Source organism: Primulina tabacum, chromosome 5 (genome assembly GCF_025594145.1).
Source record: "Primulina tabacum isolate GXHZ01 chromosome 5, ASM2559414v2, whole genome shotgun sequence".
NCBI classification, from domain to species: domain Eukaryota; kingdom Viridiplantae; phylum Streptophyta; class Magnoliopsida; order Lamiales; family Gesneriaceae; genus Primulina; species Primulina tabacum.
In genome coordinates, this window is record NC_134554.1 from 21,397,085 (window position 1) to 21,418,799 (window position 21,715).

Sequence of the window (21,715 nt, forward strand, 5' to 3'; positions counted from 1 at the left end):
AAAAGCTAGTCACTTTCGAGGATCAAACCTCACCCAAAATGATAAATGATTGAAAGCTTTATGATTAAAATGATTTTAAGATATATGATTAAAAGCTATTTTTTTCTAAAAAAATACGTTACTTATGCTTAAAACTATTTTAAATGATTTTACGATTTATGATTTAATTATGCTTAAATTATTTTAAATGGTTTATTATTGTTCAGAAGCTATTTTAAATAAAATTGTGATTTTTAAATGCATGTGATTGTATATGTATTATTTGCTACTCATATTTTGAACTTGCTTAGTAATTAGAATCATTAGGTTTGTATGATGCAGGATTTTATGATTTTATGGGAGGCGCTGACGATTGAGTGGATCGAGTGCAGCAGTACACTCCCGAGGGACCTTTTTGTTTCTGCACTGGATTGTTAGATATAAGATTTGAAAGATTTATGTTAATGATTTTATTAGAGATATTTTTTTATGCTTTAATTTTATATTAGTTGATCTTTTTAAAGGTCGACGTAGGATTTTTGGTTAATCGATGATTTATGGATATTATGATAAACTTGCGATTTAAATGTTAAATTATTATGATTATGAAAATGTTAAAGTTATTTTAAGTAGTATTTTCGAGTTCAGGATTTTAAAAAATAAAAAATTCGAGGTCGTTTCAGTTGGTATCAGAGCCAAGGTTCCTTAAAGGGTTGTGTACTGTCACTCCGAGAAACTCAAGAAGTCACGTCTCAAGTATGTCAGTTTTTACGACTCATATTTTATATGCTAAAATTCTTTTAAAATGCTTTCATGATACATTATATAAAAGTTAGTTGCATATCGCATGTTCCATGTAAAATGTTAAATGCATGTTGGTTACGTGGTTTGGACGACATATACAGAGATGCCTCCTAGAAGGATTTTGCGTAGGAATGATGAGGATAGACATGAGGAGGAGATTCCACAGCCTCCACCTGTTCAAGATGCTAGTGCCCGTGTACTAGCCGGTATGGCCCGTTTTTTATAGCGACACATAGGAAATGGTGCGAGAGTTAGACCAGAGGTTGCTTATGAGCGTTTTAGGAAGATGAACCCCGAGGATTTTCATGGCACTACTGATCCATTCGTTGCTGAGATTGATCCCCGGACTTCCCCCACTCGGCTTCCCATCGGGAACTTAATCTTTTGGTGATAGGTGGATGCTACGGCCCTTAGCTCGTTCATGGCTTGCCGCCCCAAGATGATGTTATATGATGACGGGGCATCCACCACAGTGAAAGTGGTCATCACCGTCTTCTTCAGCTCCTCGGTGCCCAAAGATAAGGGCAGGACAATCTCCCCTTCTGGATAGACAACATGGCCAGTAAAGCCAAAAAGTGATGTGTCCACTGCTTCCAAATGATATCCTTGTAGAGCCATTTGTACAAGAGCCTCATTGAAAATAACATTAACAGAACTGTCCGAATCCGTGAAAACCCTCATGATGTCATAATTTGCTATCCTAGCTTGAATTACAAAGGCATCGTTGTGGGGAAGATTGACACCCTTCAAATCTTTCAGGCCAAAACTAATCACTGCCTCACTTCTCCTTACCCCTTCCACCTCCATACAATCTCTTCTGCTCCTCTACTTACGAGCCCGATTAGAATCACTATCGGTGGAGCCTCGAGATATCATTTTGATTATCCCAAGACAGGGGAACCTCGGCTTCTTGTTGTGTTTATTATGTCCCAGGACAGAGGGCGAGACATAATCTCTCTTGAGCATTTTGCAGTCCTCCGTGTTGTGATAACACACTTTATGAAGGGTACAAAACCCCTTCTTTTCAGGCCTAGAAAATTTTTGAGATGGAGGCAAGTCACTGCTGCACTCTTGGACTTCCCGGTCCCGAATAATTTTCAAGGGCACATGATGAGAAAAATGTCCCGGGTTACTCCTTCTCAGCCCCCTATCCTCGGGCTAGATATCCGGTCTCCTCTCGCTCTCTTTACCGACTCCCTCTTCTTCTTCTGGGCCTCCTCCATATTAATATATTTTTCTGCCCAGGCTAGCAAATCTTCAAAGCCCGAGTGTCTTCTTTGTCAATGACCGGAAAAATTCACCTTCCCTCAACCCTTGGGTGAATGCAGTTGTCTTGGTCTCAGGGGCGGAAGAGGGGACATCCAAAGCCACTCTATTAAATCTCCGAATATAAGCCCTCAAATTCTCTTTCGGGCTCTATTTCACTTCAAAAAGATTAAATGCATTCTTTTTGTATTTCTTACTGCCACTAAAATGGTGCAAAAACACCTTCTGAAAGTCCTCAAAAGAATGGATACTCTGAGGGGCCAATCCCTTAAACAACCTCTGCGCCGAGTCAATTAGAGTGGTCAAAAACACTTTGCACTTGATTCTGTCAGCATAACAGTGCAACATGACCATATTCTCAAACCTGGACAGATGTTCCTCGAGGTCGGCATTGCCATCATAATCTTTAACTTTGGCAGACTTAAAGTTCGTGGGAAGAGGTTCCCGGACAATAGCTTCAGAAAACGGGCATCCCTTAATGACTACCCGAGAATGACTTCTACCCTCTATCTGTTCCTCCAACACCCTCATCTTCTGTCTCAACTCTTGCAACTCCTCTACCAAAGTCGGGGACTTGGACCCAACACTTGATTTTCTCTCTTCCATCCTCGCTTCCTCCTCCCCTGCCTCCTGCTCTCCTCCTGCATGTGTAGTTTGATGAGAAGCATCTCTCCGGTCTACGGCTTTTTCCACCGCATCGGATATAATCCAAGCCAACTCCTTCGAGGACAAGGTAATGACAGTTGGAGGTCCTGGGGGTAGAAGACCACCTTGTCCAGAGAAGTGCATCGTCTCCAAGAGCCCGTGAAGTATCTTGGTTGGTTCTTCTGGTAGGAGCCATATCAACATCTTGAGCTCAATTTCCCACAGACTGCGTCAATCATGTCATCCGAGTAAATTGGGTGAGCAAAGTCGGGGCGATCCACTGGAAGGTGATATAGTGTTTAAGAAAAATGAGTAAGGAAAGGATATATCTTGTGAGGAAAATATATCTATGTGATCTCGGGCTTCTACCGTAACCTGTAAACAATAAAATAAACTCGTGAATGGGCGTCGGAGGAGTGTCCGACGTATCCACTTCGATTCTTAAGTCAGCAGGTGAAGAAGAAAAGTGAAATGGCTTGTATATATATGAATATACGTGAGTGCTTGAGAATTCAAAGTTCTAGAATCTGTAAATGAGATTGATACCTGCTATTTATAGGAGGAATTCTCATGATTACCTTGTTTTCAGTGTCCACCTGCTAAGTATGGTAAGACGGCTGCCCATACCCTACTTCAGATGACTTTTCTGACACTGCCAAACCCATGTTGTTCTGACAGTAATGATCGCCAACCATAAGATAACCTATACTGATACACTTGAGTGTGGCACACTTCTCGAGGTAGTTCGGGTAGAAAGTTCTCGAGAGCTTGTATGAGCCCGGACAGAAAATATCCCGGGTTATCCCCTGCCCGGCTGATGAAGAAAGTAATTAGCATATTGACTCTAATTTGAGCAATCCATTTAGTTTCCCAGGTAATCCATGACCCGGATCTTATGGGGTTATAAATACTAAAATTCTAGTTTTAGGACAATAAATGTTTTTTTTTTTGCTTTTAATATCATTTCATTTGAGGCCGATGTGGCACTATATAGTGCTAACATGATACTGGATATTGCAGCTCACGCATGATATACGCTAGCAAAATAAAACAAAAAGAAAAAAATATAAACTTATTGCACTAAGAGCGAATTTTTGACTTAATAAATAAGCCAATTTAATGGCAAATTTGGTTATTTCTGTTGATGTAAGGATTTATGTGGATTTTACGAAGGGTGTATGTGTTAGAGTAGGTGCCCGACAAGCCAACTTGTGGTTCGGACTTTATTGACTCTAATGTAAAACAATCTTTATTTTAATAATATTTTACGATTTTATTCGATTATGGCATTATATTTTATCTGTATACTCATGCAATCAGCATAGATAAAGTCCTTGATTATATTTTAATACAAATGAATCGTAATTCGATGTTGAAACTCATTTGTAAACACTGTATAATCTAAATTTTTTCCTAGTCGATTCAGCTGCCTAAAACATGGATAAAGGTCGCTCGAGATCGAGACTAGCATATGTGATGTTGTGTACCGTATTTCTTGGTAAGGACATAGAGATGTCCAAACATGCAGATGGGTAGTCATATGATGATTATACGAACTACCCTCCCTCGGACTTTCCAAGTGGTTATCACTAATCGAGTGGAATAGTCCATAGTTATGGTTGTACACCATTAGTCCTTTGACCCAGGACAATGTAGGGGTTATACGTACTAACATGCACTTTGATCCGTTTACCGACTCTATCGAGGGTCATCAGGTGGCGAGGTTGGGTGTAGTTTCGAAATACGTAGGAGCAAATGCATTGTAGTCGGGGATTCACCGTTCGCCTACGAGTGAAGATATCCTATGTGATCTGATTAGTTAATAGTGAAGGGAGTGTCTGGCCAGAGCAAGAAATGGGCTTTAGGAAAAGGTGTTTTCATAGTTGCACATGCCATGCGACTATTAGTACTCAAAGATAAATCACATCGTTATCGAATTCATATGCAACTCTCGATATACCAATGGTTGCAGATTCGATCGGGATATATGTGTTGAAGGGACCGTACTGTACGCTAACCATGACTAAAGATTCTTGCAGGCACTATCAGTGATACCTAGAGGATCATGGGGCGATGCTAATAGACGCTCTTACCATAATCTGATGGGTGCAATCAGAAATGAGTTATGACATTCTTGATCAAGGAGTTGATAAAAAGAATGGGGTTAACTAGGGTAAACCCGAATAAGAATAAATGTTATTCTGAATCACATGGAGATGTGAACCCACGACTAGCTGTATCTCTGAACCATTGAGGGTCACACAAGTATCGGATTTTGTGTTCCCGTTGAGATAGTCAAATTTCAATGAGTTGGAATTTGGCGACTATAGTTTGATGGAGATCAAACAAGAAGCTTATAAAGGAGTTTATAAGCTGATTCCATAGGATGGAAGAAATGTAAATTAGCATGATTTCTAAATAAGGAAGGAGAGTGAAAATACATGTTTTGTGAAGGAGTTCACTAAAACTGGCAGCTGCCCAATATGGTAAGTGAAAACTTTGATCTTCGAAATTTTCGATTTTCATTATATAAAAAAGAGTTATATCCTTAGTACATCGGTGCTTTCGGATCGTCGATCAGGATTATAATGAGTTCGAAATTATTTTTTTCGTGAATTTTGAATTTACTAATTAAATGATTGTGCTAGTAGTGGTGACTACTAAAATACAAAAATTCCCATAAATATTCTAGAAGAGTCTAGAATTTAAATTAACCAATGAGTTAAGTTCATAAATTAAATAATAGTTATTTAATTTAATAAACATATACATGTATATATTTTATATGGTGATATAAAATATGTGTATATGATATTATTATATCATGTATTATTAAAGATTAATAAATACATTATATATTAATTATATGAGAGTTTAAATATAATGAAATTAGTAGAGTCCTTGTGGGAGATAAATTCCTAATTAGATTAGTAGTCTCACTCTATATATGCACCACTAGAACTCTTAATTAAATACCATTATTTTGCACACAAAAGAAAAGATCTTCTTTCCTTAATTGAAAAAAAACTCTCGGCCATGTTGAGTTGTAAGCTAAAATTAAGTCTTGTAATTTAATTTTAATTAATGACTTGATTAGCTTAAAAAATATTGATTGATTGTGAATCAATAAAAATTTCCCTAAAAAGGCTCTCGACCATGTTGAGTTCTCTCGGCCAAGATATACAATTTGATTGAGAAAATCTTTCGGCCAAGTGCATTCCTCAACCGCCGCGCCGCTTCGTATCCGGATTTTGGAAATTCGAAGATTACAGTCTCAACGCATAATTTGTTTGAATTTTCTAGTGCAAATCCAAGCGAGGAAGATAGTCTTCGATTGTGGACCTAATTAGGCGATCAAAGGAGAAGAGCCTTTCGTATGGATTTACAAGAAGAGCTATATCCGCTTAAACATCGGAATAGTTTGGAGTCCAGCGTTAAGAACGCAAAGATATAATTCTAAATATCCTATGGATGTTTTTAAACACACGACGCCCAAGAACAAAATTTTTAAACTTCCGCTGCGTCTTGGGTGCGAGAATACGATGTCCCAATACTGGTATCAGAGCCGGTAATTCTCAATCGTGTGTTTTAATTAAATTGTGTTGAGTTTATTATTTCTAACCGCGTAAGAATTTTTATGAAAAACGCCCCGAAAAATTATTTTTGAAAAATCTGTTTTTGAAAAAAATAATAATAAATAAATAAATAAATTTGGTCTGCCCGGAACCGTTCCAAGCATACGCGCGCGCAGGGCCGCGGGCAGCGTCCACATGGCACGCGCGCACGGCCTGCGCGCGGCCAACGCACGCGCCCACCAGCGCTCGATCGGATCGGGCAGCAAGCGGGCGGCGCAGGCGGGTCCGGGAATGTCTCGAGCACCGTGCTGGGTCGTGGGCTTGAATTGTTTGGGCCCAGGGCCGATTTTCTGATTTTTTAAAATTTTGGGTTCAATTGATATTTTGCGAAAATACGGACGATTTTACCCCTACAACAATTTCGATAAAATCAATTTCTTACAAAATAAATAATTGAAATATGATTTTAACTATTTATGGTAAAAGATGTTTTACAAGAAATTTAATTATTTGAAATTAAATAAAAGTGTTTATTTAATTTGATAATTATGGTGGTTAGTGATAATTTACGAGATACACGATTTATTGATAATATGTGATATTATCGGATTTATATAATATATGATATTATATGTTAAAAGGATGATCGAGAGCCATGACCAATGTGCTAGGTGTATGTTAGGATATTTTATGTGTTGTAATTTTTTGATTATTTGATAATTAAAAGTGGACCTGGTTTATGGTTCGTTCCCACCCCATAAATTTGTATCCCAATGTGCCATGGATATTTAATGTAAATATTAGAATTAGTGGGAGATCAAGATTTGAAGACGGTGAGCCCGATCCTCGTAAAGAGTTTTGAAGATCGAAGACATGTAAAATATTGGAAGCTTATGTAATATTGCATTCCCTGCATTTACCTAGGTTATGGACATGGATCCGTATGTGGCTCGTACAGATCAATTAGCTCTCGGTTATCGATCATCCTTTATTATTTATGATATATGTGATATATTATAAATAATCAGTATATGCGTTATTATTAATATAATAACAAGAGTTGCATGAATACGGCAATCATACAAACAATCATCGCACGAGTTTTAAAATTAATGATTAGACAAATTTTTAAAATTAAAATCTCTCATTTTGGATGAGGTCCAAAATTTAAGTCAAGTCCATTAAAAGGATAATTAAAAGAAAGTTTAATAATTCCTTGCCTTTCATCAACGGTGGTTGCATGATGAACGCCACCCGCGGTCAGTGTCTGGCTCATATTATTGGGGAGGCCTGGACGCCGGAAAGCTGTAACTTCCACTAACATATTTGATGTGAACTACGTGGAACTCTCATGACTTCGGCTCATATTATTGGGGGATCTCATGGCGACAGTCCATTAAGGTTCAACATTGATGAGCCGGGCTCGACACGTGAAGAGAAAGTGGATCATATTATTGGACCCTCCTCAAACGTGAGGAAAAATTACATAAGGGTTGCAAGGAGTTGCAATTGGGCTCTACCTTTTGAAAGTTATGATTGGCTGATATTGTTCGGGATCATAATTTCGCAATTGGGCCTTGCGTACTCACTAAGGAAAGTGGATTTCCCGTTTGTCATCAGAGGGTGGTGAAAATGTCAAAATAGTGGGAAGCCATTCGTAAAAACAAAAGTCCATATTTTACGTCTTAAAAATATTTAAATATAGTCGGCAACGTTTATTCTGTTTCCGTATCAGTATATTTATGATTTCGTCATAATTCATATACGTTATTAAAACAAGCTAATCGAACACTAATTTTCAAGATTGGCTGAGAAAATATTCTAAATTCGGAGAAAATAGTGTACACACTAATGTCAGTCTTGCTGAACTGACAAAGCATGCAAAATGGTAGGACCATAGTATGCAAACTAAAGTGCAATATGCTCGCCTTTATGTCAAATGAACTGTAGAGACAGTTTGAGAAAATGTTGAATGCTGCTTACATTCGAATAACACATGCAAGAGTTGCATGATGCATGAAACTCGCATAATGATGCACATCACTTTCAAGGAGCTCATGACCACACACATGCAAGATAGGGCTTTTGCCCATGAGCATAGTGTAAGTATGATTGGGTCTATTGAGAAAGTTGTGGGCCTGAAATTTGACAAAGCCCGATATGTTAGAACATGTTTGCTTCACTGTAAGAAGTCTGGACATAATAAATTATATGGGCCAGAAATGTTTTGGCGATGATAAGTGAATGTCCAAGTAAACACGATTTCAACAACAACCAAAAAAAACAAGATAGTCTAAACTAAGCACATTTGTGGCACGTTAGACTGGGACATATTTCCCAAAGAAGAATGCAGAAGTTAGAGGGAGAGTACATGTTTGACTCGTCAGACATAAACTCTCTATGACACATGTGACTCCTGTCTGAAAGGAAAAATGACCAAGGCCCATTTTCCTAGGGAAAGTGGAACGTGCACATGATCTGTTGGATTTGATCCATACAGATGTGAGTGGCCCGCTAAGTGTTAGCAAGAGATTTGGTCATTTCTACTTCATTACCTTTACCGATGACCATTTGAGGTTGGGGTATATATGTATTTGATGAAATACAAGTCTGAAGCCTTTGAAAAGTTCAAAGAATTCAGAGCAGAAGTAAATAAACAGTTAGTAAAAAGTATTAAAACACTACGATTAGATCGAGGTGGAGAATACTTGAATACTGAGTTTCAAGACTACCTTAAAGAGAGTGAGATTCTCTCACAGTGAACTCCGCCTGCCACACCACAATTGTATGGTCTGTCAGAACATTGTAATCGGACGAGATTGACATGGTTCGATCTATGATGGGATTCACTGAGTTGCCGCCATCCCTTTGGGGATATGCGCTTGAAACAGCGGCAAGGTTGTTGAATCAAGTCCATATAAAGGCAGTGAATAAAACTCCATATGAGATATGGATGGAAAAGCCACCCAAATATTCTTGTCTAAGAATATGAGGATGCTTTGCTTACGTGAAGCAGGCAGTGGGAGACAAATTGGATAGTACAGCCAATTTGTGCTACTTTGTGAGATATCCAAATAAGTCTGTTGGATACTACTTCTATTTATCCTAGTGAAAAAAAGGGGTTTGTTTCAAAGAATGCCACCTTCTTAGAGAAGGATTTTCTATTAGATAGAAAACGCAGGATGATAGAACTCGATGAGATTCGAGAACCACCCACTAGACAAGTAGTAGAATCCACACCGCAACAGCCAATCAAAGAAACACAAGCTCCTAGGATATCCGAATGGATCCCAAGACCGCCTAATAGGTTGAGCCTGCTTCATGAAGAGGGCCAAGATGAGCCCATTCCTGGATGTGATCCAAGAAATTTCAAGGAAGCATTATCTAATGCCGATTCATCTAAATGGCTTGAAGCCATGCAGTCCGATATGGACTCCATATATTCGAACCAAGTATGGTCCTTAGTAGATCCACCTATGGGAATTGTTCCAATAGGATGCAAATGGATTTACAAAAGGAAATTTGGAGCGGATGGAAAGGTGGTGACCTTCAAAACTAGATTGGTAGCAGAAGGATATACTCAAAGACAAGGCGTTGACTATGAGGAAACCTTCTCTCGAGTCGCAATATTAAAGTCCATTAGGATACTGCTAGCCGTAGCAGCATGGTATGACTATGAAATATGGCAGATGGATGTGAAAACAGCGTTCCTTAATGGGGATATTAAGGAAGAGATTTATATGTCTCAACCTGAAGGATTCACATCAGTAGGAAGTGAGAATAAAGTAAGCAAACTTCAGAGATCCATTTATGGACTCAAACAGGCATCGAGGAGCTGGAACCTCAGATTTGACAATACTATCAAAGAGTTTGATTTTACCAAAAATCCTGAGGAACCTCGTGTATACAAAAAGGTTAGTGGCAGTGCAATGACATTCCTAGTACTTTATGTTGATGACATACTACTCATTGGGAATGATGTAGGGATGTTGCAATCAACTAAAGTATGGTTAGCTGGTAAGTTCTTCATGAAAGATATGGGTGAAGCATCATATGTATTAGGAATACAGATCTATAAGGATAGATCAAAGAGGATGCTAGGGCTCACTCAATCTACAAATATCGATACCATATTGAGTAGATTCTCTATGGAGGAGTCCATGAGAGGATATCTCCCAATGTCTCATGGTGTGAATCTATCCATGTCTATGTGCCCTAAGACTGATGAAGAAATAGAAACCATGAGCCGCATTCCATATGCATCTGCCATAGGCAGTATTATTTATGGTGTGATATCTACTCGACCTGATATTGAATATGCACTAAGTGTTTCAAGCCGATATCAGTCGAATCCCGGTCTACTGCATTGGAAATCAGTGAAGGACGTTCTTAAGTACTTGAGAAGAACTAAGATTTTGTTCTTGGTATACGGGAGTGGAGAACTAAAATTGGAATGCTACACTGATTCTAGCTTCCAATCAGATGTGGATGATTCGAAATCAACTTCTGGATTTGTATTCAAACTCAATGGTGGTGCTGTCTCTTGGAAGAGTTCCAAGCAAGACACCATAGCGGATTCAACCACTGAGGTCGAATACATAGCTGCATCGGCTGCAGCAAAGGAGAGTGTTTGGATCAGGAATTTCATCCAAGAGTTGGGTGTTATTCCTCAAACAGTTGATCCAGTCACGGTCTACTGTGACAACACCGGTGCCGTTGCGCAAGCAAAGGAACCGAGGTCTCATCAGCGATCCAAACATATACTGAGAAAGTTTCACATAATCCGGGAGATTGTGGGAAGAGGAGACATTTCGGTAGAGAGAGTCGCCTCCGCAGATAACGTTGCTGATCCACTGATGAAGCTCCTGCCAGGACCATTGTATGAGCAGTATCGCGAAGCAATGGATACAATGGTCCTAAGATCTATGGGTAGTTGGCTAGAGGGCAAGTGGGAGATTGCTAGAGTAGGTGTCCGGCAAGCCAACTTGTGGCTCGGGCTTTATTGACTCTAATGTAAAACAATCTTTATTTTAATAATATTTTACGATTTTATTCGATTATGGCATTATACTTTATATGTATACCCATGCAATCAGCATAGATAAAGTCCTTGATTATACTTTAATACAAATGAATCGTAATTCGATGTTGAAACTCATTTATAAACACTGTATAATCTAAATTTGTTCCTAGTCGATTCATCCGTCTAAAATATGTATAAAGGTCGCTTGAGCTCGAGACTAGCATCTGTGATGTTGTGTACCGCGTTTCTTGGTAAGGGCATAAAGATGTCCAAACATGCAGATGTTTAGTCATATGATGATTATACCGAACTACCATCACTCGGACTTTCCAAGTGGTTATCACTTATCAAGTGGAATAGTCCGCAGTTATGGTTGTACACCATTAGTCCTTTGACCCGGGACAATGTAGGGGCTATACGTACTAGCATGCACTTTGATCCGTTTACCGACTCCATCGAAGGTCATCAGGTGGCGAGGTTGGGTGTATTTCGAAATACATAGGAGCAAATGCATTGTAGTCGGGGATTCACCGTTCGCCTACGGGTGAAGATATCCTATGTGATCTGATGAGTTAATAGTGCAACAAGTCTCTGGCCAGAGCAAGAAATGTGCTTTAGGGAAAGGTGTTTTCCTAGTTGCACATGCCATGCGACTATTAGTACTCAAAGATAAATCACATCGTTATCGAATTCATATGCAACTCTCGATATACCAATGGTTGCAGATTCGATCGGGATATATGTGTTGAAGGGACCGTACTGTACGCTAACCAAGACTAAAGGTTCTTGCAGGCACTATCTGTAGAACACGTAAATCAGTCTACGTATAAGCCATACATAATTCTAGATTTTGTAAAATTAAATTGACTTCATTGCATGATTATTTTAATGCATTTCTTTGAAGTTAATTATTTTATTATTTCATTGCAGTAGTTTGATTTTTCAGTTATTTCAGTGAGGCCGGACTGGAGTTGGAGTTTTGAGATAGAATTTAAGATTCGAGAAATATTTCCAGAAGTTAATTTAGCTAGCAAGTAAGTTCATTTAAGTTAGTAAGAAGGTTTGAGGATTTAATTTAAGTTGCTTGAGGTGAGTAGAAAATAAGCTCATTTAAATTACTTAATTAAGGGTTTTATTCACTAAATTATTTAAGGGATTAGTCACCCTTTGACCCATTCTTGGTTGAATTAGCATAATGATCTTTTTAATTCTTGGTCCACCTTAATTAAGTAAATATTTAGCATTTGCCTAGTCTAATAAACTCAAGAATTCGGCCACCCTATTCTAGAAGCATCCAACAAAGATTTGATAGCAAACCACAATTCAAATTCAAATTTGAGGGAGACTTGGTCTTGATTTGGCCTTATATTTTGCACCATTCTCCTCCACTCTTTTAACCACTTATTTCCCCTCCATACCACCGAAATTCAGAGTGTATTCAGAGGTAAAATCGTGAGTCTTAGCTAGAGAGAAAGGAAGAAAAAAAAACCGAGAGCAAGAATGAAAACAAAAGAAACGTTCCACTCCTCCGTGCCGCGTCGTCGTCGTTTCGTTCGTTTTCTTTCGAAACGAAACCAGGCATGTCTAGATTTCTTTCAAACCTCAATCAAGTCATATTATCAATTATTTTTCAGTACATGATCAGGTTTTATCATGCAAAACCGAAATACATCAAAGAATTTTCAGAAAAACATCCATGCAGATTTCGATTTTTCTTGTGCAGTTCACGGCTCCTTCTTGTTTTGTGGTTTCAGGTTATGGATCGACTCCAGGCTCCCAAGGCGACGTCTATCCATGTAATAGGATGCATTAGGACCCCACTTGTCCATTGGTTTAACCCCATACTAGCTGGAAAACAAGGAAAGGACAGCAACTCCACATGTGTCCATTTGTACCGTTCGAAAATTCAGTTTGGTTGTCCAAGGGAAAGGATCTGATCATGGCTGCCCTAGGGGCCTATAGCCATGGTTAGATCACTCCCCTAGCATGTCTAAGACGTGACTAAGTCGCCCTTTTGGTGGCTTGGTCCATGGCTCATCGGTTTTTACTTAAAACATCAAGAACAGCCCCCTCCCCTCTCGGCCCCTTCGGTTTTGACAGCACATGTACTTCGAGTTGGTTGGTTTGGTGTGGATCTTGGTTGGCCTATGGCCCTTAGCCACTGTTCATACCATGCCCCTAGATGTCTAGATCGTGCCATGGTCAATCAAATGGCCACTGGAACGACACGAGACAGCAATCAAAACAAAACACTACACACGCACGCATGAGGGCCCTCGGTAAGAGTTTTCAGGTTGGTTGCTGGAAAGGTGAGGATTGTGGCTGGCCTAGGGCCCTTAGCCATGGTTCGAATCATTCTTTGGGACGTTGTGGAGAGGCTTTGGTTGGTGGTTCAAGCCCCAATGGCCAAAAGTCTCGCAAACGACGCGATGCAAGCAAGGTTGCAGCTGCTGGAAATTTACAGCAAGTTGTTGTGTCGGTTCGGAGGCTCGTTCGAGTTCTCGGTTAGCTTTTAGCCTATGGCCTTGGACTGGACAGTGCCCCTTTGAGTTGGGAAGGTCATGTTTTTGACCGTTTGTGATTTGGATCATTTTTGAGGTCGTACAAGAATTTACGGTGCGATGTGCCAAATTGACTCTCGAAAGAGCATTTCATGTTTTGGCCTCCATTTCACCTAGATTTCGACCCTCATCATTTTAGGAGCATCATTTCATTATTTTAAGCGTATTTTAATCATGACTATACATCGGTTCGATGTTGATTCAGTTTGGTTCGGAGTCATGATTAAATACGAAGTCATTAGGCGTCATAGTCGCATTTTTTTAACTTAAATTGCATAGTTGGACAAGTATAAGCTATTGCATATTTTTCATGGCATATGTAGGTTGCAGCGAGCCTGGGAGCGATCCAATCCAGTTGGTAAAATATACAGGATATTTTCCTTATGCCATTTAATTATATTACGTGCATGAAAATAGAAAATACTTATTTTTGAGATTTATGCGATATGGCTTGTGGTCAATTCACTATTATGGGAGCATTATTTTATACGGTCGCCAGTGACTGATCAGTTCAGTTTGGTACCACCCGGTCGCCAGTGACCGGCCAGCTCAGTTCAGTTTTATACTCCCCAGTAGCCAGTTACCGATCAGTTCAGTTCAGTGCAGAGGCCACAGGCATAGACCATAATCTCAACAGAAAATTTTTACCAGTTATTTTAGTACAGGGCTCCAAGGAGCAAACATTTTTACTATGATTTCAGTTCAGTTATGCACGTATTATAATTGCTCAGTACAAGTTATTTTCAGTATGCCTCATGACATGATATTTTATCCCATGCACATTTTACTTCAGTATTTACTCGTTACCTACGATATTTGCATGCTGAGTCTTTAGGCTCACTAGACTTGATTGTTGTAGGTACTGTTGAGGCCAGGTCCGAGGGCGGGGACTAGTGAGCCAGCTTGGGTCGGCAGTAGTGGCACCCGAGGACCTCAGTTTCAGCACCTGCCATTTTATGCTCAAACATTTTTACCAGTTATTTGACATTCTTTGAATTGTTATTTTTGGCAAACTTTATTTTGTTCCGCTGTTATATTTTTTTAAAACATTGAACTTGATTCATCAGTTGATTTTATGGTTGAGGCACTCCATTTATTATAAAAGAAAAATTTTTAATTTTCCGCAAATTTTCAAGCTAGGATTTTCGGGCCTCGACAGTTGGTATCAGAGCGGTGGTTCTGTATAGGGTTGCACTACTACTGACCACGAGAAGCTCACGAAGCCACGCCTTCGGTCTGTAAGTTTTACAGTTCAGCATTTTATTTATAGCATGAATTATTTTGACAGCACGCTTCCATGAAATAATTTCGACCAGATTTTCAGCATTTCAGTGTTCATTTAAAATAAATTATGGAATTATGCATGTTAGTTACGTATGGGTTATGTTGGAACAGTATGCCCCCTAGACGTCAAGTAGGACGCCCGAGAGGTAGTGGTAGCACCGTCGCGAGGACGATGACGATCAGAGACAAGAGAGGCAGACACCTCCTCCTCCTCCTCCACCTCCACCACCGCCCCCACCTGACATGAGTGCCCAGATGCTAGCTGGGATGACACAGTTCTTCGCACAGTTTGCGGGAAACATTGCGGTGGTGACTAGGCCGACAGGGCCAGAGGCTGTTTACGAGCGATTCATGAAGATGCGTCCAAAGGAGTTTTCTGGGACGTCTGACCCCATGATTGCCGAGGGATGGATCAAATCCCTCAAGGTTATCTTCGAGTTCATGGAGCTGGGAGACGCAGACCGAGTCCGTTGTGCCACCTATCTGTTCAGTGGAGATGCCCGCTTATGGTGGGAAGGAGCGTTAGTAGCCCTGACCTTGGCTACACTGTCATGGACACGCTTCACGGAGTTTTTCTACTCCAAATATTTTGTCGAGGAAGTGCGCACCAGGTTGACCACTGAGTTCTTGAGCCTGAGACAGGGAGACATGACGGTTACGGAGTTCATCCGTAAGTTCGAGAGGGGCTGTCATTTTGTGCCCCTGATCGCGAATGATGCCAAAGCCAAGTTAATGCATTTCCTGGTGGGTCTACGGCCGATCTTGCGCCGGGATGTTAGGGTGTCTGACCCTGCTACTTATGAGATTGCTGTCTCCAAAGCCCTAGCCGCAGAGCAGGATCTGCGGGATATCGAGAGGGATCGCCAGGGCAAGCGCCCAGTCCAGGTACCACACCGCCCTCCTCCTCATCAGCATCAGCAGCAGAACAAGAGGCCTTTTCACGGACCGCCTAGAAACAGAGGCCAGCAGCAGCAGCAGCAGCAGCGGGGACGCCCAGCCCCGAGGACTTATGAGCACCCAGTCTGTCCCAAGTGCTCACGCCGCCATACTGGAGCATGTATGCCTGGCTCAGGAAAGTGTTTTAAGTGTGGCAGTCCAGACCACATGTTGCTGCAGTGCCCTCAGAGGAATCTGCCTACCCAAGGCAGAGTTTTTGTTCTCCATGCCGCGGAAACCAATCCGGAGACTATGTTGTTGACAGGTACCTTTAAACTTTAAGTTATTATTTGAAATTCCGTGTTTTGGGAATAAGGATTAAGATTGAACTTAGAACTGTGATAGGATTGCATGCTCTACTCAGTAGTATTTTGGAGATTTAAGTTAGAAGAACTTTGACCATTGCATGTCTATAAGTTTAGTTCTTGTAGCTACTGGATTCAACTTAGAGCTCCGCTCTTTCAGGGAGAATTTTTATATCTGGTTCCGCTACTAAGGCCTTGATAGATTCAGGGGCCACTCACTCGTTTATTTCGGAGGTCTTTGCAAACTTTCTCAAGATCCAGACCATTGGGATAGATACAGCCTTTTCAGTAGTGTTGCCGTCAGGCGAGGAGATGGCAGCTACCAATGTTATACGAGATATAGACCTTGAGCTGCACGGTAATCTTGTTTATGCGGATCTGATCGTGCTACCGATGCCAGAATTTGACATCATCCTGGGGATGGACTGGCTATTGAGGAACAGAGTGTTGATAGACTTCCAGCGGAGATCTGTTCTTGTCCAACCGCCTGGAATGGAGCAGTTCTTATTTGAGCCGGACAGGTACTTTCCTTTACCGCGCATTATTCCTTATGTTCAGGCCAGGAAGCTCATGCATAGAGGGTGTCGGGCATTTCTAGCGACCTTTTTATCTGTCCCCGAGGAACCCAGTCAGTCAGCCTCAGATGTTCCAATTGTCAGAGATTTCTTAGACGTTTTTCCCGAAGACGTCTCTGGTATGCCACCCGAGAGAGAGGTGGAGTTTTCCATTGAGCTTATGCCAGGTACGGCTCCGATATCCAAAGCGCCGTACCGACTAGCACCGACAGAGATGGCAGAGCTTAAGAAGCAGATACAAGAACTTCTGGACAAGGAGTTCATTCGCCCTAGCTTCTCACCTTGGGGCGCGCCAGTCTTGTTTGTTAAGAAGAAGGATGGCTCTATGAGACTTTGTATTGACTATCGGGAGTTGAACAGGGTTACAGTGAAGAATAAATACCCACTTCCGAGGATTGAGGATCTGTTTGACCAGTTGCAGGGAGCTTCGATTTTCTCCAAGATTGATCTGCGCTCTGGTTATCACCAGTTGAGGGTGAGAGATGCTGATGTTTCCAAGACTGCTTTTAGGACTCGTTATGGCCACTACGAGTTCCTTGTGATGCCGTTCGGACTGACGAATGTGCCAGCGATCTTCATGGATCTCATGAATCGCGTATTTCAGCCGTATCTTGACCAGTTTGTGATAGTGTTCATAGATGACATTCTCGTCTACTCCAAGAGTCGGGAGGAGCACAACAGACATCTGACCACAATGTTGCAGACATTGCAGAAGCACAAATTATTCGCAAAGTTCAGTAAATGCGAATTCTGGTTAGAGAAGGTAGCGTTCTTAGGCTACATCGTTTCTAGCAGTGGTATTGAGGTAGACCCAGCAAAAGTTGCAGCAGTCAAAGATTGGGTTGTGCCTCAGAATGCATCAGAGATCCGCAGTTTTCTTGGCTTAGCAGGATATTATCGGAAGTTCATTAAGGGGTTCTCTTCGATTGCAGTTCCACTCACAGCACTGACCAAGAAGAATGTGAAATTTGTTTGGAGCGAGGAGTGTCAGAAGAGCTTCGATACTTTGAAGCAAGCTCTTATCTCAGCACCAGTTTTGGCCGTGCCATCAGGGTCCGGTGAGTTTGTTCTGTATACCGATGCTTCGAAGCTCGGTCTTTGCGCAGTATTGATGCAGCATGGGAAGGTGATAGCCTATGCTTCTAGACAGTTGAAGACTCATGAGAAGAACTACCCTACCCATGATCTAGAATTGGCGGCCGTAGTTTTCGCCTTGAAGATTTGGAGGCACTATCTGTATGGAGAGAAATGCCAGATCTTTACCGACCACAAGAGCCTCAAGTATTTCTTTACGCAGAAGGAGCTGAACATGCGTCAGAGGCGTTGGTTGGAGCTTGTGAAAGACTACGATTGTGACATTATCTACCTTCCGGGTAAAGCTAATGTAGTTGCGGATGCTTTGAGCAGGAAAGTCGCAGTGATGGCTCATTTGACGATTCAGAAACATCTTCAGACTGAGATGCAGAGGTTTGATCTTGAGACTTATCCTCGAGGTAGAGTTCCTCGTTTATCTACCTTGACTATTCAGTCTTCCCTTATGGACCGTATTCGCAGTGGTCAGTCAGCAGATGAGCAATTGGCACAGTGGAAGAAGAGAGATGAAGCCAAGGGCAGTGTCTTGTATTCAGTCAGTGATGGTATTGTGAGATACCAAGACAGGATATGAGTTCCTAGCAGTGATTCTATCCGAGCAGACATCTTGTCAGAGGCCCATATGTCCCCGTACTCCATTCACTCTGGGAGTACGAAGATGTACAAAGATCTGCAGCTATTGTATTGGTGGCCTGGTATGAAGAAGGACATCAGACGATTTGTGTCCGAGTGTCTGACCTGCCAGTTAGTGAAGGCCGAGCATCAGAGACCAGCAGGTTTGCTCAAGCCTCTACCTATTCCTGAGTGGAAGTGGGAGAATGTTACCATGGACTTTGTGACCGGATTGCCGAGGTCAGCCAGAGGATCGAATGCTATCTGGGTGATTGTAGATCGTCTTACCAAATCAGCGCACTTTCTGCCGATTAAGACGACTTTCACCATGGTTCAGTATGCAGAGCTGTATATCCGAGAGATAGTCCGACTCCATGGTATTCCAGTTTCTATCGTATCTGACAGAGATCCCAGATTTACTTCCTCGTTTTGGAAGAGTTTGCATTCGACTTTGGGTACGAAGTTGCTGTTTAGCACAGCTTTCCATCCGCAGACAGATGGGCAGTCAGAGCGAGTTATTCAGATCTTAGAGGATCTTCTCCGTGCTTGCGTCATTGATTTCTCAGGGAGTTGGGAGTCGAACTTGCCATTGGTTGAGTTCACCTATAACAACAGCTTCCAGTCTTCTATTGGTATGGCTCCGTATGAAGCACTGTATGGCCGCAAGTGCAGATCTCCTGTCCATTGGGATGAAGTAGGAGAGAGAGCAGAGTTGGGTCCAGAGATTGTTCAGCAGGCAGCAGATGTAGTAGTCAAGATCCATGATAGGATGAGGACTGCTCAGAGTCGACAGAAGAGTTATGCCGATCAGCGGAGGAGAGATTTAGAGTTTGCAGTGGGCGATCATGTCTTTGTGAAAGTGGCACCTATGAAGGGTGTCATGAGATTTGGGAAGAAAGGGAAGCTCAGTCCTAGATTCATTGGACCCTTTGAGATCCTTGACAGAGTTGGGACGCTAGCTTATCGTGTTGCTCTTCCGCCGAATCTGGCCGGAGTACACAATGTGTTCCACGTCTCCATGCTGAGGAAGTATATGGCAAATCCTTCGCATGTGCTGAATTTCGAGCCGTTGCAGCTTACTCCGAACTTGTCTTATGAGGAGAGACCGGTGCAGATCCTAGACCGTCAGGAGAAGAAGCTTCGGAACAAGTTGGTTAAGCGAGTCAAAGTCAAATGGCTCAATCATTCAGAGGAGGAAGCTACATGGGAGTCTGAGTCGGAGATGAGAGATCGTTACCCCGAGTTATTCGGTGAGTTCTAATTTCGAGGACGAAATTTCTTTTAAGGGGGGAGGATTGTAGAACCCGTAAATCAGTCTACGTATAAGCCATACATAATTCTAGATTTTTTAAAATTAAATTGACTTCATTGCATGATTATTTTAATGCATTTCTTTGAAGTTAATTATTTTATTATTTCATTGCAGTAGTTTGATTTTTCAGTTATTTCAGTGAGGCCGGACTGGAGTTGGAGTTTTGAGATAGAATTTAAGATTCGAGAAATATTTCCAGAAGTTAATTTAGCTAGCAAGTAAGTTCATTTAAGTTAGTAAGAAGGTTTGAGGATTTAATTTAAGTTGCTTGAGGTGAGTAGAAAATAAGCTCATTTAAATTACTTAATTAAGGGTTTTATCCCTTGCCAACTCATCACCCTTTGACCCATTCTTGGTTGAATTAGCATAATGATCTTTTAATTCTTGGTCCACCTTAATTAAGTAAATATTTAGCATTTTCCTAGTCTAATAAACTCAAGAATTCGGCCACCCTATTCTAGAAGCATCCAACAAAGATTTGATAGCAAACCACAATTCAAATTCAAATTTGAGGGAGACTTGGTCTTGATTTGGCCTTATATTTTGCACCATTCTCCTCCACTCTTTTAACCACTTATTTCCCCTCCATACCACCGAAATTCAGAGTGTATTCAGAGGTAAAATCGTGAGTCTTAGCTAGAGAGAAAGGAAGAAAAAAAAACCGAGAGCAAGAATGAAAACAAAAGAAACGTTCCACTCCTCCGTGCCGCGTCGTCGTCGTTTCGTTCGTTTTCTTTCGAAACGAAACCAGGCATGTCTAGATTTCTTTCAAACCTCAATCAAGTCATATTATCAATTATTTTTCAGTACATGATCAGGTTTTATCATGCAAAACCGAAATACATCAAAGAATTTTCAGAAAAACATCCATGCAGATTTCGATTTTTCTTGTGCAGTTCACGGCTCCTTCTTGTTTTGTGGTTTCAGGTTATGGATCGACTCCAGGCTCCCAAGGCGACGTCTATCCATGTAATAGGATGCATTAGGACCCCACTTGTCCATTGGTTTAACCCCATACTAGCTGGAAAACAAGGAAAGGACAGCAACTCCACATGTGTCCATTTGTACCATTCGAAAATTCAGTTTGGTTGTCCAAGGGAAAGGATCTGATCATGGCTGCCCTAGGGGCCTATAGCCATGGTTAGATCACTCCCCTAGCATGTCTAAGACGTGACTAAGTCGCCCTTTTGGTGGCTTGGTCCATGGCTCATCGGTTTTTACATAAAACATCAAGAACAGCCCCCTCCCCTCTCGGCCCCTTCGGTTTTGACAGCACATGTACTTCGAGTTGGTTGGTTTGGTGTGGATCTTGGTTGGCCTATGGCCCTTAGCCACTGTTCATACCATGCTTCTAGATGTCTAGATCGTGCCATGGTCAATCAAATGGCCACTGGAACGACACGAGACAGCAATCAAAACAAAACACTACACACGCACGCATGAGGGCCCTCGGTAAGAGTTTTCGGTTGGTTGCTGGAAAGGTGAGGATTGTGGCTGGCCTAGGGCCCTTAGCCATGGTTCGAATCATTCTTTGGGACGTTGTGGAGAGGCTTTGGTCGGTGGTTCAAGCCCCAATGGCCAAAAGTCTCGCAAACGACGCGATGCAAGCAAGGTTGCAGCTGCTGAAAATTTACAGCAAGTTGTTGTGTCGGTTCGGAGGCTCGTTCGAGTTCTCGGTTAGCTTTTAGCCTATGGCCTTGGACTGGACAGTGCCCCTTTGAGTTGGGAAGGTCATGTTTTCGACCG

At 41.4% G+C, this 21,715-nt stretch overlaps 1 protein-coding gene across 1 annotated transcript; it reads right to left on the reverse strand.

Annotated features, from left to right (window-relative positions):
* Window positions 1-1,086: 1,086 nt before the first annotated feature.
* Window positions 1,087-1,590, reverse strand: LOC142544255 (uncharacterized). The gene has a single exon (XM_075651315.1). The coding sequence runs from the start codon at window positions 1,588-1,590 to the stop codon at window positions 1,087-1,089; it is 504 nt and encodes a 167-aa protein (XP_075507430.1).
* Window positions 1,591-21,715: the final 20,125 nt, after the last annotated feature.